General features: G+C 42.7%; 1 protein-coding gene across 4 annotated transcripts in view; it reads left to right on the top strand.

The window, feature by feature from the left end:
* The window catches only part of LOC103256486 (receptor-type tyrosine-protein phosphatase mu), a 184,463-nt gene that overhangs the window by 71,902 nt on the left and 94,765 nt on the right, over positions 1 to 17,796 (top strand). For all 4 annotated transcript variants that reach the window (XM_008054339.1, XM_008054337.1, XM_021710547.1 and 1 more), the window contains one exon: positions 16,698 to 16,774. In XM_008054339.1, the coding sequence (XP_008052530.1) occupies positions 16,698 to 16,774 (77 nt within the window). The remainder of the gene's footprint in view (positions 1 to 16,697; positions 16,775 to 17,796) is intronic.

Below are 17,796 nucleotides of genomic sequence, written 5' to 3'. Positions count from 1 at the left end.
TGCATACCTACACATGCACATGTAAATGAACTCTTATTTGACATGTCTCTTGTAGCCTGCTCTTCTTCACGCTGTAATGTGTCACAGAGATTTTTCCTGGTAAATAAATTAAAGACATACTAACCCCTTGTAATGATTGTATCAGATTTCTTTGTTTATGCAACTACTGTTGATCAGTTTTACTGTTGATGTCATTGAATGTTTTAAACAAAGTGATTATAGAAAAAAATTATTTTAGAAAATAAGCCCTTAGCATGGATTCACTAGAGAGGGAAGAATCTAGGAGCAAAAAATGAAACAATGCAGATGAAAAATTATCAGGTCTTGAATTAAGTCATTGGCAGTAATGAGACACGTGATAGCTTATACTTACTTATTATGTACCAGATATTTACTGATGCTTTACTTATATTAACTTACTTAGTCCTCACAAAAATTCTATACTGTAGGTACTATTAGTATTCTGACTTTAGAGTTGAGAAAACTGAGGCACAGGAGAGGTTATATAACATGCCCAAGGTCACAACTGAGAACAACAGAACTGGGATTCAAATGAGAATCCTGGCTCAAGAGCCTGGGATCTTAACCTCTGTACTGTATGATACAGAAACAAGGGTAGAAAATAAAGGTTATTGGGTAGATGCTAGAGGAGAGCTATGGGAGTCATTGAAGAGTATTCGGGGTGTCTTCAAATCCTTTTCCTATTTCCTCTTTAAAACTTGCTCAAAACCCTCTTCCCCTAAAGTTTGGATGCTTGGAGTTTTCAGTTCTGCCCTTCGCTGCTGTGCCCCAAACAAGCATACTGATTCCTTGTGCTCTGAAGATCTTTTTGTTAAATTTCAGCAAGGATGTAGCTTTGATTCGTATAAGAGGGGTAATTTTTTTAAGGGGAACTAACTGTACTGTGTTCTAGGCACTCAGTAATGCTGTGACTACCTTACCAGGTCTTCCCAACATGCCTGTGTAAGTGCCCCATTGTCACCCCCTGTTTACAGATAAAGCTCAGCAAGATTCAAAGTTTGTATAAGTTCACAATTCACATGATTTGTAGAGCTGGCATTCAAATCAGAGTCTCCGGGACACCAAGCCCGTTATTTTCATTCACTGGAAAATGTGAACATGAAATGGCTTTGGAATAACCAAGAATAAGCACTATGATGGGAAATAAACACAGATGGTAATTAACAATGCTACTGTTTAGGTATTCTCAAACTTACCAGGCTGTGTTCCCCAGAAATATCAAGTTCTTACAGTCTTGACCCCCTGGCTTTCATGTCCCTAATTGACCCATTGTTAACCACAGACCCCATTGGATTTCTGAAATTTTATACCTAGCAGTTGAGTTTTCCAAACTTCTTCCTCCTTTCAACCCATATGGCTAGACCCTGGCCCTGAGAAAGAGCCTCTCCCAGCTGGTAGGCCTCCAAAGCAAACTGGCAAAATGGGCTCAGTAGGTACGCAGTTGGCATATCTTTGGATTCTTTGTCTGAGTGACTCCCATATCTGATATGTTCCAGAAATGTCCTTTAGGCATTTCCTCATAGAAAGCTGATATCAGTTATCCTCTTGTTACCCTAAAAGAATGGTTGTTTTTCCTAAAAGAAGGTTAATGTTGGGCTGAGTGTGGTGACTCATGCCTGTAATCCCAGCACTTTGGCAGGCCAAGGAAAGCAGATCACTTGAGACCAGGAGTTTGAGATCAGCCTGGGCAACATAGCAAGACCCCCATCTCTATGAATAAATAAACAAATAAGTAAATAAATAAATAAGAGTGGTTGATATAGATCTGTCTTTTTAAAATATATTTGTCTTCTTAATTGGCATCTGATTCAAGGTGAATGAGATTCCTAAAAAAATATGGTGATGAGTCTCCATACACGGTTTCTTGAGGGGGGGTACCCCCAGCAGTCTATATCTATTGTTTTCATAGCCAACTGAGAGTTTGATTTAAAAGAGGACCCATGGGAATCTGCAGTTTCTGTCCACGCAGCATTACAGGGTAGGCTCTGTGACTGGAAGGGCTGACCAGTCATTTCACTTCTTTTGCATTTAAATTCACTGATTCAAGGTGGGTGATGGTGATACTTTCCCATTTCCTGTATTCCTGAAGGCCGAGGGATTAACTTGAGTACTAACCTGTTACCGCCAAGAAATGTAATCGTATGATAACCAACCTGCTCTCCGTGAGTAGACACATGCCCTGTGTTCTTCTCCCTGACTGAACTCCCTCTAGAGACTTAGCCTACCTCACTGCTAACATAGATATCTCCCTGGCTAAAGGTAGATTCACCTATCAGTATTCACAGTTATTTTATCGCTGAAAGAAATAATACTTCATAAGCTTCATTTCAATAATTCTTAAACATTTTTATTGAGTACACATTAATAACATATGACTGTTGTCTTCTTTTAGCAAGCTATGGCATCTTTGTCACCACTACCTTGATTTCATCAGGCAAAGAGAGCTAGCACACTTCAAGAAAATTTGCCTAACAGAGTAATCCAAAGCATTCTGAGAATGCAAGTTCATGATGCCCTATCCATCCTTGAATGGACAGTTTCCTAGGATATCAGAGGTTAGAATGAAATATAAAAAGCTTCTTTATATAAGAGAAGGTTGAAAAAACTGAACTCTTACTGTTTTTAGTTGTGTTAAAGTAGACATAATATAAAATGTACCATCTTAACCATTTTTAAGTATACAGTTCAATGACATTAAGTAAATTTAAAACGTTAGACAAAGTAAATTTAATAATTTATTTGGACAAAGAACAATTCATGAATCAGGCAGCCCTCAGAACTAGAAAGTATTCAGAGACCTCTGCCCAGCAGTGTTGGCAGCACGCATTTGTAGGTGGGACGCAGAAGCAGGTTAGAGAAATCACCTGACTGGCTACAACTAGGCGTTGCCTTATCTGAGCATGATGTGATGACTTGGTTGCCTGTGATTGACTGAAACCACTGCTTGTGATTGACTGAGTCTCAACTATTTATAACAAGAATGTACTCTTATGTTAGGCTTTCAGTTTGTTTAGTAAGTTAGGTTGTAATTCTCTAGGTAGGGACTCAAAGTATGAAGGCAATCTTAGGCCAAATTAAATTGATTTAATAGCACATTCACTTTGTTGTGAAATCATCACCATCCATCTCCAGAATTCTTTTCATCTTGCAAAACTGAAACTCAGTATACATTAAATGACTTTCCATTCCTCCCTCAACCCATCCCTTGGTAGCTACCATTCTGTTTCTATCTCTATGAATTTGACTATTCTAGGTACTTCATAAGTGGGATCATACAGTAGTTGTTCTTTTTTTCCTTCTATTCCTGGCTATTTTACTTAGCATAATGTCTTTATAGTGGACTCTTACTTTAAGTAGTGAAATATATGTACAGAAAAGGCTATAAAAATCCTTATACAGTTACCAAATCTACAATTAGACCATAGCCAGCACCCCAGAAAGCCCCAGTACACCTTGTTTTGATCACAGCTCACCCCTTCTTCCACTGCAATAGTGACTATCATGACTATTACAGTAATAATATACATGCTTGTCCTTCCTGTTTTATGTATCCCCTAGCTGCATGGTCCAATAGAAGTAAAGTATAAGGCTGGGTGCAGTGGCCTGTAATCCCAGCACTCTGGGAGGCCGAGACAAGAAGATTACCTGAGCCCAGGGGTTTGAGACCAGCCTGGGCAACTTGGTGAGATCTCGTCTCTACAATATAGCAAAAAATTAGCCGGGTGTGGTAGCGCATACCTGTAGTTCCGCCTAATTGAAAGGCTGAGGTGGAAGGATCGCCTGAGTTCAGTAGGGCAACGCTGGGGTGGCTGTGAACATGCCACTGCACTTCAGCCCGGGCAACAGAGTGAGACTCTGACTCACAAAGAAAAAAAAAAAGGAAAGAAAGAAGGAAAGTATGACCTATAAATGTGAGTCACATAGATAATTTTTAATTTCCTCTAAAAATTTTTTTCTGATAGTCATACTAAATAACAGAAAGAAAATAAATGAAATTTATTCTAATAATATATTTTATTCAACCCAGTCTATCCTAAATATTAACATTAAGCATATAATCAATGTAAAAGTTATGACATATTTTATATTTTTCTTATCATACTAAGTCTTCCCAAATTTGGTATGTATTTTACAGTTACAGCACAATTAGGATCAGCTCCATGTGGCTAGCAACTACCATATTAGACACTGCAAATCTAGAGAATATAGTTAAATTTTGCCTGTTTTTTAATTTTATATAAATGAAATTATACAGTTGTGTTATCCAGAATTGTAGCTACTAGCTATATGTAACTGTTAAAATTTAAATTCATTCAAATTAAAAGTTCATTTCCTTAGCTACTTCAATGACATTTAATGTGCTCAGCAACTAGTAGCCACTGTATAGAAGAGCACAGATATAGAACATTTCCATCAACACAGAAAGTTCTACTGGACAGCATTGGTATGTACCCTTCCATATATTAATTTTTGGGGGTTCAACCATGTGTATAATTTATCTAAGCTGTTTGTAATTGTAGCTTCTTTATTACTAAATAGCATTTCACTGTATTAATATAATACAGTTTTTATCTTCCCTCTGTTATGGGTATTTGGATTACTTACAGTTTTTGTCAATTGTAAACATAATTGCTATCCACATTCTTGAATATTTATCAAAATTCACAAAGCATCCATTTCCCCACTGCAGGGTCACAGGGCGTAGGTATCATCAACTCTACTAAATAATAGCAAATTGTTTCCCAAAGTGGTTATTATAATTTTCAGTTCTACCAGTAGTGTCTGTGAGTCCATGTTATTTCACATTCTCACCTACACTTGGTATTGTCAGACGCAAGCCTTTATCTTTCTAGTGTGTATGTGGTGGCATCTCATTGTGAGCTGGGATGTTTTTCATTTGTTCATAAAAATAACTAATATATATTGATTATGCTGCATAGAAGCATGTACACAGGGGGTGGGGCTTCTATTCTTAAGTAGTTTTGTTCTGCGGGAAACATAGGACATGTTCACAGATAATAACTGTATGTCAGAGCAGCAAGAATTAACATTTAAAACTATGAGGTTTAGCCGGGCTCGGTGACTCAGCCTGTAATCCCACATCTTTGGGAGGCTGAGGTGAGTGGATTACCTGAGCCCACAGATTCGAGACCCGCCTGGGCAGGCGAGACCTCATCTCTACAATAAATCAAAAAATTAGCCGGGCGTAGTAGCGCACGCCTGTAATTCCAGCTACTCGGAAGGCTAAGGTGAAAGGATCGCTGGAGCCCAGCAGGTCGAGGCTGCGGTGGCTGGGAGCCGCCACTGCACTCCAGTCTGGGCGACAGAGTGACCAACTCAAAAAAATAAACAAACAAACAAACAAATAGATAAATAAATAAAACTATGAGGTTTAAGGAAGGAACACTCATACCCAGCCACCTATACTGTGTGTCTTCTAGCAGACTAAATGTGTCCAATACCATTCTAGCACCACCCAAGCTGGTGAGATAGGGACCAGCGCTTAATTCACAGACACCAACACCAAAAGTACAAGTTATAAAAAGGAGAGGTTTTCTTTAGTCAAGAGCCGGGCTGGTGGCCACTTGCCTGTTGGACATAACAGTCCCACAGCCAGGGACCCTGATTAGCCGTAGGGGCTTGCTTAAGTGGGGCTTAACCACGTTGGGACTTTCCAAGTGGGCTAAACCACAACATCCTGGAGGCCTAGGTACCTTTCAAGTAATGCAAGCATGGTTCACAGAAGTAAAAAAAAAAAAAGCTATTAGACAGTTTAACCTAGCCAGCAAGTGCTGTTGCCAGTTTCCAGGAAGGGAACTCTTTTTTTTTTTTTTTTTTTAAACTCTGCAAAGGCTGAGTACATGTTTAGTTTAATTTTTGACTTGTAGATGTCTTTTTAAGCCCTCTTTCACATTCCCCGCTTTCAGTTGTCCCTGGAGTCAAATCATTGACTTTTTATACAGGGGATTATATTGAGTTTTGAGGACCATTAATTTTACTGATGATACATTATTTTTAACATAACCAAGGAGACTTATGTATAGGTCTCGGTTTTTTCAAGGAGCAATAGTTTCGCACCCCCATGCAGCACAGTGGTATTGTCCTGTTTTGTGGCAACAGGTTGGTCCCGATGCCGGGCAAGTATAAAAACTAGCAGATCTAAGTCCTTTTTTTATAAGCTAAGGTGCCGTATTTGTCAGTGTGTGTGTCCCTGAGGGTTAGACCTGGCCATAATTTACAAAGGTTAAAATTAAAGACAGGCTGCCCACTTCCTCTGTAGGTGGCAATTACGGTTCCAGTGATGGTACTTCTCAGTTCCTAGGAATAGTTCCCTGGAGTATAGGGATTACGTGGGTTAGGCCAATAGGCCTTAAGCTGGGGAAAGTATGCAAGGAATATGATTAAGATACCAGAGTCCACAAAAGTCTTATCGTTAGAGGATCTTCTCCAGTAGCTGGTTTGATGACTTTCCATGTTTCCGGGGGCGTGGTGGTGGCTGCCTTTACTTGTGAATGATGAAACCAGGGGCGGACACCGCTGACTTTGACAGTCGTAGTAGTAGTAAGGATTACTATGTGGGGCCCTTTCCTCCTTGGGGTGAGAGCCTCAGCTTTGTGCCGTTTTATCCAGACCTGGTCACTGGGCTGGAACGGGTGTAGATGTTCCAGAACTGGTTTCCAGAAGGCTGCCTGCACAGTCTCAGTGACAGCTTGCTGAACTCTTTGAAGAGTCTGCAGTGACTGAAGTAAATTATGGTTAGACAGTTCTAATGCTTTTTCCAGTTCAGTTTTTGGAAGTAACGGCGGGGGCCATCCGAACAGAATTTCGAAGGGGCTTAGACCCTTGATATAGGGGGTACACCTGGCCCTTAAGAAGGCATAGGGAAGGAGTGTTACCCAACCTTCGCCAGTCTCCAGGGTTAATTTGGTTAAGGTCTCTTTAAGCATCCAATTTATTCTTTTTACCTGTCCTGAGCTCTGGGGATGATAAGCACAATGTAAGTTCCAATTTATTACCAAGGTTTTTGTAATACCTTCAGTAAGTTTAGAAATAAATGCTGGGCCATTATTTGAGCCTATTAAGATAGGTAGACTATATCTTGGTATGATGTCATTTAAGAGTTTTTTTCACTGTTACAGGAGCAGTTTCAGTTTTTGTAGGAAATGCCTTGACCCATACCAAGAAGGTGTCTACCAAGACCAATAGGTATTTATATCCATATTGTCCAGGTTTGACTTCTGTAAAGCCTATTTCCCAATGTCTCCCGAGGGTTAGGCCCCTATCTCAGACCCCTTGGGTGGATACACTGACCTTAGCATTATTAGTCTGCTGGCATGACATGCAGCCTTGAATGAGTTCCTGGGCGAGCTGGTCCAGATGAGGGAGATAGAATTCTTTTTTAATAAGTTCAGTTAGCTTTGTCCTTTCCAAATGAGTACTTTCGTGGAGCTGCCTTAGGATTTGTTGTCCCAGGACTCGAGGGAGGAAGGTTCTGCCGTTCTGAAGTTGAAGTCATCTGTCTGGGTTTGAGGTTGTCTGCAATTTTTGTGCAGCAAGGAGGTCCTCTTCTGTATATTTCGGTGGCTCACATAGAACCAGAGGAGGTAGTGCCAGCAGGCAGGTGGTTCTGCGGTAAGCAGCTTTTTTGGCTGCTTGATCTGCTTTTTTATTTCCTATTGCCTTTTTTGAGTTCTCTTTTTGGTGGCCCGGGCAATGGATGATGGCCACCTGTTTGGGGGCCCATATTGCTGTCAAGAGGCCTAAAACCTCCGCTTTATTTTTTATAGTTTTCCCCTCTGCGGTGAGCAATCCCCGTTCCCTGTAAATTGCCCCATGAACATGTGCAGTTGCAAATACGTACCTGCTGTCAGTGTAGATATTGACAGCTTTTCCTTCACCTGCGTTTAGGGCTTCAGTTAGGGTAATCAGTTCTGCTTTTTGGGCCGATGTTCCCTGCGGAAGAGGCTCAGCCCAAATAGTTCCCTGTAGAATGACCACCACTGCCCCTGCATACCTTACTCTATTCTGGATGAAACTGCTGCCATCCGAGAAAAGCATCAGGTCGGGGTTTGTTCTCGGGACATCGGTTAGGTCCCAGCACAGCTTCTGGAACTCATTTGTTTCATAACAACAATGTGGCAGCCCCGTGTGACTTTCTTCAGGTAGTAAAGTTGCGGGGTTTAAGCTGGGGGTATGCTGGAACTTGATGCATGGTTGATCTAAAAGCAGCGCTTGATAATGAGTTTTTCGGGCATTTGACATCCATTTTTCAGGGGCCCCTCGGAGTAAAGACTCTACGGCATGCGTGGCCGTGATAGTCAGATTTTGCCCCAATGTTAGTTTGTCTGAGTCCTTTACTAACATGGCAATGGCTTCTATAACCCGCAGGCAGGGCGGCCAGCCTGAGACTACCAGGTCCAGTTTTTTTGACAAGTAGGTGACCAGCCTGTTCCATGGGCTGAGCTTTTGGGTTAGGACCCCCCAGGTGATGCCTCGTCTTTCATCCACATAAAGGTGGAAAGGTTTCTTAATATCCGGCAAGGCCAGGGCCGGAACTGAGACGAGGGCGGTTTTAAGGGCTTGGAAAGCTTTGTTCCCCTCTGGTGTTTATTTAAAGTTAGCCTCTGGTCCCTTGGTTATTTCATAGAGAGGTTTCGCGAGTTCAGCAAACTTAGGGATCCATAGTCGGCAGTATCCTACAGCTCCCAAGAATTCCCAGACCTGCCTTTTGCTTCCTGGGGCCTGGATGCCTGCTATAGCCTGAATGCGCTGGGCAGTTAGGGATTTTTTACCTCCCTCGAGGTTATACCCAAGGTACGTGGCTACAGTCACACAGAGCTGAGCCTTTTTAGCTGACACCCTATACCCCAGAGTTTGAAGTTCTTTAAACAGGTGCCTGGTGGCACACAGGCACTTACCTTCTGACGTGGCTGTGATTAACAGATTATCTATCTACATACTGTAGCAGAGTCACTTCAGGGTGCTGTTGCCAGAAAGCTCGGAGGTCTTGGCAGAGAGCTTCATCGAACAGTATGGGAGAGTTTTTAAATCCTTGTGGGAGTTGTATCCAGGTTGACTGGCCATTTTCCCCTTTTTCAGGATCTGTCCATTCAAAGGCAAACAAGGGTTGCCTCTGCTTAACCAATAGGATGCTGAAGAAGGCATCTTTAAGGTCCAGGACAGTGTATACCTGCCTCTCTGGAGTTAACCCGCTGAGGAGGGTGTATGGGTTGGGGACTGTGGGGTGGATATCCTCCACTCACCTGTTGACCTCCCTGATGTCCTGGGCAGGGCAGTAGTTTCCTGTGCCCGCCTTTCTGACAGGAAAAAGTAGTGTATTCCAGGATCAGTGGCATGGCACTAGGATCTCAGCTTCCTGGAGACACTGGATATGGATTGCTATGCCTTTTCGGACCTCTGGGGATATAAGGTACTGTTTTACCCTAATAGGTGTTGCCTGACTTTTGAAATGTACAACGACTGGCAGTTGATGGGATGCCAGCCCAGGAGAGTTTAATTCGGCCCAGACTTGGGGAAACTTAGTCTGCAGCTGGGCCAGCAGTATGGCATTTGAAGAGTTAAGAGGGGCCCCATCTTCTGTTAACACATATTCCTTACTTAGGGGAACAGTAACAAGAATTTTTGATGCCCCAGGTGGGTTTAGGCTTACTGCTGCCGTGGTTTCCTCAAAACCTATGTTGGCCTTAAGCTTGTATAAGAGGTCATGTCCCAGGAGCGGGTATGGGCAGTCTGGCATTACTAGGAATGAATGAGTTACTTCCTCTTTTCTCAAATTTATTGTTCTTTCGGTGGTCCAGGGGCATAACTGAGTTCCGGTTGCCCCCTGGACCAAGGAATGTTTATTCTGAAGCAGGCCATTGTACTTTTGGAGGACTGAATACTCAGCCCCTGTGTCCACTAAGAAGTGGACAGGGCTTCCCCCCACCGTAAGTTTCACCCTGGGCTCCGGGTGGGAGTTGACAGAGCCCCCGCTCCATCAGTCATTTTGTAATTGAAGCACAGGAGTAGATTTCGGTGGGCACCCCCTCAGAGGGCATTCTTGTGGTCGGGGTGGCCTGTCTGGGCAGTCTTTTACCCAGTGCCCAATTTTTTACAGTAGGCACATTGACTTTTTGCTAGTGGAGTTTTTCGCCCGGTGCCGGTTCCTCTTTTCCCTGTTGGCTGCTTGGGTTTAACTTCCTGTAAGGTTCCTGCTACTACTTTGACCATCTTTTTGGTTTGTTGGTCTTTAAGCAAGTCCCTGCTATTGTAGACCTTCTGGGCTACCTCAGTTAATTCTGATAAACTTTTCCCTTCTAATCTTTCAATTTTCTGCAATTTCTTTCTTATATCAGGGGCCGACTGGGAGACAAAGGCTATAACTAAAGCCCTCCAATTTTCTGGAGCCTCTGGGTCTATGGGAGTATACGTCCGATAGGCCTCCATAAGGCGTTCCAGAGAAACCGTGGGAGATTCCTGTGGACCCTGAGTTACCTCACTTACCTTAGACAAATTTGTGGGCCACCTGGTGGCAGCCCGGAGACCTCCCATTAGAGTTTGGCGATGGTGGTGAGACACTCCCTAACGTGATTGGTGTTAAGGTTCCAATTAGGCCTTTCAGCAGGGAAGACACAGTCCACATGGTCCTGATCTGCCGGTCTGCTGTCCGGTCCCAGAACCAATTTCCTCGCCTCCTGACAAATTTGTTCTCTTTCCTCCACAGTAAAATGGGCTTGGAGGAGCTGTTGGCAGTCATCCCAAGTGGGCTGGTGGGTGAAGAAAATAGTTTCTAAAAGGTCTATGATGCTCTGAGGTTTTTCAGAGAACACCGATTTTGTTGCTTCCAATTGTAAAGATCACTAATAGAGAAAGGGACATAAACCATAAGGGACTGGCCTCCTGAACCTCCCGCGTCTAGTCCCAGAGCCTGTCTCAGGGGGAGGACTGTGGGTTTGTGGTTCTGAGTTCCCCAAAGATGAGTCGGGGCTAGTCCATTTGTCAGGGGCAGTTGGGCCCTCGGAAGATGCATAGGGAAGGGGGGATAAAGGGGCTGATACAAGGACCCACTCCTGGTGAGTGGCGGACTGAGAAACTTGTGGGCCCTCTGCTCCCACTCATATGTAGAGTAGGGCGAGGGAATTTCATTGTCCTCCGGTGAGTTCTGGAGGATTGAAGGTTTGGCTTTTGGAGTCTCCTGTAGAGTTAAAACATGAGAAGAATTAGCTTTCTTTTCAACTTTCTTCATCCACGATGGCTGCTGCATTACCAGGAGGTACCAGACAGTGATGTATGGGATCTGGTCCAGGTGGTGCCAATATACGAACTGTTGGACCTTCCCCACTATGGCAGGGTTGAAGGTCCCCTCCGGCGGCCAACTGCAATTAGGAAATGGGGGCCATTCGAGGAAACAAAAGGAGGTTAGGTTTCCTTGGTTTACCTGATAACCTGACTGTTGTGCCGCTCCTTGGAAATCCTTGAAGTGGCACAAAACCAGTTGCAGAGGGGTGTCAGGCTTAGAGCACTGCTGCCCCATAATATTGATAACAATGGCAGACTAAACAGTGACTAACACTGAACAAATAAAGACAATAACACAAACTGAACAGATAGACCTAACTGCCCGAGGGCAATACCAGAGGGCCCAGTGACATCTCACTGGGACTGCAGACCCAGGAATTAGTGCTGCGTCCAGTTTTCCTGCGGGTCCAACCAGAAGTACGCACAAACAAAACAGGAACTTGACTCACCTCTCAGAGGGCTCTGGGGACGTTGTGAGTCTACCAGAGACGACAGTCAGTCGTTTGCGAGTCCACAGACTCACCAGGCCCGACGAACACTGAGGTTCACAGGTATGCAGACCCACAAGGTCAGCTGTGTTTGGGGCTGGGGATTAAGCTCTCAGATATCCCAGACGAGCCCCAAATGAAATAGGGACCCAGCACTTAATTCACAGACACTAGCACCAAAAGTACAAGTTATAAAAAAGAGAGGTTTTGTTTAGTCAAGAGCCAGGCCAGTGACCACCCGCCTGTTGGACATGACAGTCCCACAGCCAGGGGCCCTGATTAGCTGTAGGGGCTTGCTTAAGTGGAGCTTAAACACATTGGGACTTTCCGAGTGGGCTAAACCGCAACATCCTGGAGGCCTAGGTACCTTTCAAGCAATGCAAGCATGGTTCACAGAAGTGAAAAAAAAGCTGTTAGGCAGTTTAACCTAGCCAGCAAGTGCTGTTGCCAGTTTCCAGGAAGGGAACTTTTTTTTTTTTAACTGTGCAAAGGCTGAGTACATGTTTAGTTTAATTTTTTACATTGTAGATATCTTTTTAAGCCTGCTTTCACAATGGCTCTTCTCATCCTCCACGTCTTAGTCAAGGGAATCATCTCCCACTTTGTTTCTCCTGTCATTCATGGCACCTCTTCTCATCCACATTTAATGAACTGATCACCGTTGTCAGTCCTACCACTGCAATAATGGGTCCATTCGCTTCTTCCTGTCCACTAGGGCCTTCCTACACCATCAGCTTTCCCCAGGGCTGCTGCAGCAGCCTCCCACTGTCCCCCACACCCACCCAGGAGCGCTTCCAGTTCATTCTCAGCAATGGCAGAAGGAATATGGTAAAGTGAAGCATGCCCTTTCCATGTTTCAAATGATTCCAAGACTTCCTGTGAGGCTCAGGATAAAGGTCCTGATGACCTGCCCTTCCTTCCTGTCATGTCTCATTTCCCACCACTCTTCTGCCCAAGGTCTGAAGCATGTCCCCAAACTGATCTTCCTTCAATTTCCTAAACATACTAGAGCCTTCCTACCTCAAGACCTGAACACACTATTTCCAGTACCTGGAATTTAGGAACTCTGAACTCCACTTCCTACCTTCGTGGTTTTAGCCTAAATGTCCCTTTATTAGGGAATAATTTGCTGGCTTCTCACAGTGGACTGAATTCCATGCTATACACTCTTATAGCTCTCTGTCCTTTCCAAGTTAGCATTTACCAACATTGTATTTTTTTTCTTTTTCTTTTTTTTTTTTTTTGATTTGGAGTCTCACTTTCTCACCCAGGCTGGAGTGCAGTGGCACACTCATGGCCACCTCAGCCTCGACCTGCTGGGCTCAGGCGATCCTTCTGCTTTAGCCTTCCAAGTAGCTGGAACTATAGGCACGCATCACCATGCCCGTCTAATTTTTAATGTATTTATTGTAGTGATGAAGTCTCGCCAAGTTGCCCAGGCTGGTCTCAAACCCATGAGCTCAGGCAATCCTCCCAAAGTGTTGGAATTATAGGCATGAGCCACCGCGCCCAGCCACAACATTGTATTTAATGATTTATGAAATTACTATTTAATGTCTTTTCCACTGCCTTAAGTCCTATGACCTCAAGGACCATGTATCCAACTTGTTTACCACTATATCCCCAACACTTAGCACAGTGTTTGGCATATACTATATTTACTCAGAAAATTGCTCCATACATGGGAATCCCTTATTAAGGAGGAGCCATTTGAGTTGGATCTTGAAAAATGGGCAACATTTGGACAGTTAGAGATGGGCAGGAAAGGAAAGGTAAGAGAGATTGCTAGAAGATGAGACAGCTTATTGTTCTGACAACATTAGGCAAACCTATATTAAAACCAAAATTTCAAAAGATATTTTGAGTACAGTCCAGGTACCTTGGCTGATCTTGGACCACGATCCATTCATCAGCACAGTGTAGAGTTAAATACTTTCTACTCACTTGCTGTTATGTTAGGCAGGGCCACTGCATGTGTCACTGCAGACTGTGCTGTGAATGGAGTCCCCTAGAATTGGACACTGTGGCCTTGGGAAAGGTACTCTTGGGGATATTCACAATGTTAACATGGTCTGTGATGACAAGATATTATAATCTAGTAGAATCAATATTTAAAAAGAAGAAAAAGATACTACCATGCCTATAAAGAAAAAAAAAACTCAGTCTGCTTAGAAAATATGTTGTACAAGTGTCTTATGGATTTCTCCATCCCAAGGGGAGTAAGAACAACTAAATTTGGAGAAGTAGAAGCAGCCAAGTTAGATTTTGGAATGTGGTGGGGGCCGGGGGTGGGTTAAACTTTAGGAGATGATGGGAGAACTCTTTATTTCAAAGATTCTGTTTATAGGAGATGAGAATTTAGTCTTGTCAGAGATTAAAGTTCCTAAAGAGAGCATTCCAGAGCAAACTGAGAAGCATAAGGATGATATACATCACAGGGAAGGGCAGCATTTATCCTGAGGTTCTAAAAGAAAGAAAGTGTGAAAGAGAGGGGATTCTGACAAAGTGGTGCAATATATCCTTGAGATAGGCCTGATTCTAAAGATCGCATAGTTCTAATGCTGTTGCCGGTCTTTTGCAAAATTGCCCAGGGAAGTTCAAGTGTGTGGGAAGGTAAGCCTAATCTCCCTGCACAGGAGCTGACGGGAAGCCTGAGGTGTGTGGACTAGTCGTGATTCAGTCCTAGGGTAGCATCTTCCATTTGTGAAGCTCAAATGGCTTTATCAGCATGTGGCTCTGCTCTGCACAACAGTTGTGGGTAGCACTAACTCTCCTAACAGATACAAAAGCTGTAACAATCTACACATACCCAGTGCACCAACAACTCTCTTCCCCAACACTCGTTTCAGGCAAAATATGTATAGGAAACTGGTTTTCAGCAAAATGTGTTCTTGGAAGCTAGTTCTTAAAGTCAGTCGCCATGAGGAATACTCTGAGTGCATGTGGGTCTGTTTGTGAGGTTGCTGTCGTCTGTTTGGACATAAGCTGTAAAGACAGTGAGGAGAAAAGTACAGGTGTCTATTACAATGTATATGATAATAACAACTGACATTTGTCTGTCACTGCATACCAGGCTTTCTTCTAATCTCTTATGTGTATTATTTTAATGCTCGTAATAATCCCACAAGGTAGGTCTGTTCATCCCCATTTTACAGCTAAGGAAACTAGAGTTTGGAAAGATAAAGTAACTTGCCCAAAATCACACGTGGAGGTTTGTAATCCACCAGCAGGGATTCTCACCCACACACCTGACCCCGGAAGTCACACACATAATCACTATACCATGTTTTCTTTTGAGCAGAGCCTGAAGACACAACTTCCTCTAGGTTCTTCTCCTTGTCTGGCCCAGCTTGTTACCACATTCTAAGTAAATTTGCTGTACCCTGCCTAATTGTGAGGCACTGACATGAAATAATATGACTACCTGTCATGAGACAAAGTAAAAAGCCACATCAAGAAAGGAAATTTTGGACATTGGCACAGATTTCCTTCTGCCCACACTATTGACAACAAGCAAAACATTTACCCAACAAGAAGTTGAACTTCGAAACCAATATAAAATTTTGACTTTCACCCTTTCACATTTCAAGCCAAGCCACAGATCAGCATCGACACTTGGTCCAGGAATCGGGGATAACATGGTCTGCCATCTGCTGCTTTCCTGGCTCTTAGGTCTTAAGCTGTGGGCTTCATTTCTCACCCACTAACCCAGGTGAAATGTGAAATAAAGTTAGCATCAGCAAAAAGCTGGAGCCACTAAGCAACAGGACCTCCCACTGCTCTAGCAACACAGATGACATTTTGCAAAGTGTCCTCATCAGTCCCTCTCTCGGCTTCCCTTTCAGGGCAACTGGCTTTTATCTGTTCTAAATACTGAATTTTGGAGTACGCTTTAATGAGAAGGAAGGACTCTGCTGCTAAGAGAAACATTCTTTTAGGAAAATTAATTTTTTAAAGAATATATTTTTTCAAAAAACCAAAAGTTAACTTTTCATTTATTTAAAAACTATTTGGGGAGAAACATACCGTGTTCCAGGCACTACTCTAAGGTCCGGGGTAGAGCAGTAATCAGTGCAGGGAAACCCTGCCCTCGGAGGACTTTTAGCTCTTTCCTTTTTAAAGAATGAATTTTCAAGGAAATAGTTGAAATGCTCCAACAGTATTCATAGAGAATCTTTCTTATTTGGGAAATAAGTAAAGCTAGGTAATACCACAACCGTGACCCTTCTACTAACTTCCAGTATGGCAATGTATGCTTTCATCTAATCCTAGAAACAGCCCAGTTTGAAAGAAGTACTGTCATCCCCTTCTCCAGATGAGGAGGCTGAGGCTTGGTGGCATTATTGCCTGGCTTGTGGTCACAAGGCAGATGGAGAGAGCTTTGCTCTTGCCAGACACTGCCCTCTGGTACAGAGGGAGGGTTTAGGGAACTCACAGGCGGTGACTGAGGATAGGATCACATCTGCTCATCCCAGAAGGCTGGGCTGTGGGTTTATAGCCATCATTTGTCAAGGTGGGTGTCATAGGAAACCTTCAACATCTCAAGGTTTGTGTGTGATTTAGTGAAGTTGCTCAAACTTCCAATCCAAGAAATTCTGTTGTGGTTCACAGGACCATATGTAAGAGGCTCAAACCTTTGCCAGTGCTTCAAGTCTGTCGATGATCAGAGAATAAGTTAATGAGATTTACTGTAAAATGTAGAAAATTATAAATCCTTCCTAGTCATAATAGCAAAATAGGATGTAGAAGATGTGTAGTGTTTAATTTCTTATCTTTAAAACAGTGTGCATGTGGGTGATCCTATAATGTTCTGACATTTTGGGGCTCAGATCAGCCTACCAGATTTATTTGATCAATTGATGTTTTATTTCTTTTCTTTTTCCTTTTCAGATGATCATTCCCGGGTGAGGCTACAGACAATAGAAGGCGACACTAACTCAGACTATATCAATGGAAATTATATTGATGTATGTCTTTTTTTCTTTTTAAAAATTGCTATGTGATAGTTGTATATATTTTGGGGCTGTGTGTGGTATTTACATACATGTACACAATGTGCAGTGGTCAACCAGGGAATGAATCTGTCACTAAACTCAACTGTTCTGGCACGTACCAGATCTTGTGTCTGCTATACAATGGATGGACGCATGCTGGGCTCAATCCAAAAGCATACGTGTAACTGTGGCCCTATACACTGCAGAGCTTCACAGTGAGCATACGGTCACTCCTTTTCTCAATCAGCCCGTGTTTTGGTGAATTTCTTTGTAATGTTCTACCCTTTCTTTGCCATCCCATGCTTATGTGGAATAAGAAAATGTTACTTCCATTTTTGTCAACAACTTGTATTATTTGACTCTTTTTAAAAATCTGTTTGCATATTAATAGGACAAAACTCTCTAATTCCTCATACAGTGATTTGCAATCCCTTGTCATCATTGCACTTTTAAGTTGCCTTCAAAGTAGTCTGCAGCTGTTCACCAGAACTTCTAATGCAAGCAAGACATGTCATTAAATATGTAGGCTGTTTAATTATTGAAGACTACTTCTTTGTTCATTCTGCATCATGTTAACTTAATGTTTTACATTAGAATAAATTCTTTAGGAGACAGCATGTTTTCAGTTGAAAGAATGAATGAAATCAAAAGTAGACTGAAAAATCAAGGGAAAGTTGCTGTTACCTCCAAGGCCCAAGTTTACATTAAACAGATTTCCACTCCCTTGTGGTTCCCAAGGCATACTCTGTAGTTGGCCATCACATTATTTCTTAGTCTGTCAATACTCCCATGAACAGTTTTACCTATATATATGGATCATTTTATTTCCTTGATTAAGTATTACTCAGATGCCACTAAAAGTAAACATCACCATCTCTAGGGAAGAGTTCTCTGAAAATAACTATAAGACTGTTATTTTTAGTGCTAATTGGAAAAGTATGACATTTTTAGTCATAGATTTGTGGGTGGGGATTGTGGAATGATTATTTAGTAAT

The sequence above is a fragment of the Carlito syrichta genome, unplaced genomic scaffold, assembly GCF_000164805.1.
Source record: "Carlito syrichta isolate Samal-C Ts95f unplaced genomic scaffold, Tarsius_syrichta-2.0.1 Scaffold289654, whole genome shotgun sequence".
NCBI classification, from domain to species: Eukaryota; Metazoa; Chordata; class Mammalia; order Primates; family Tarsiidae; genus Carlito; species Carlito syrichta.
This window is presented reverse-complemented; position numbering and strand designations above follow the sequence as displayed.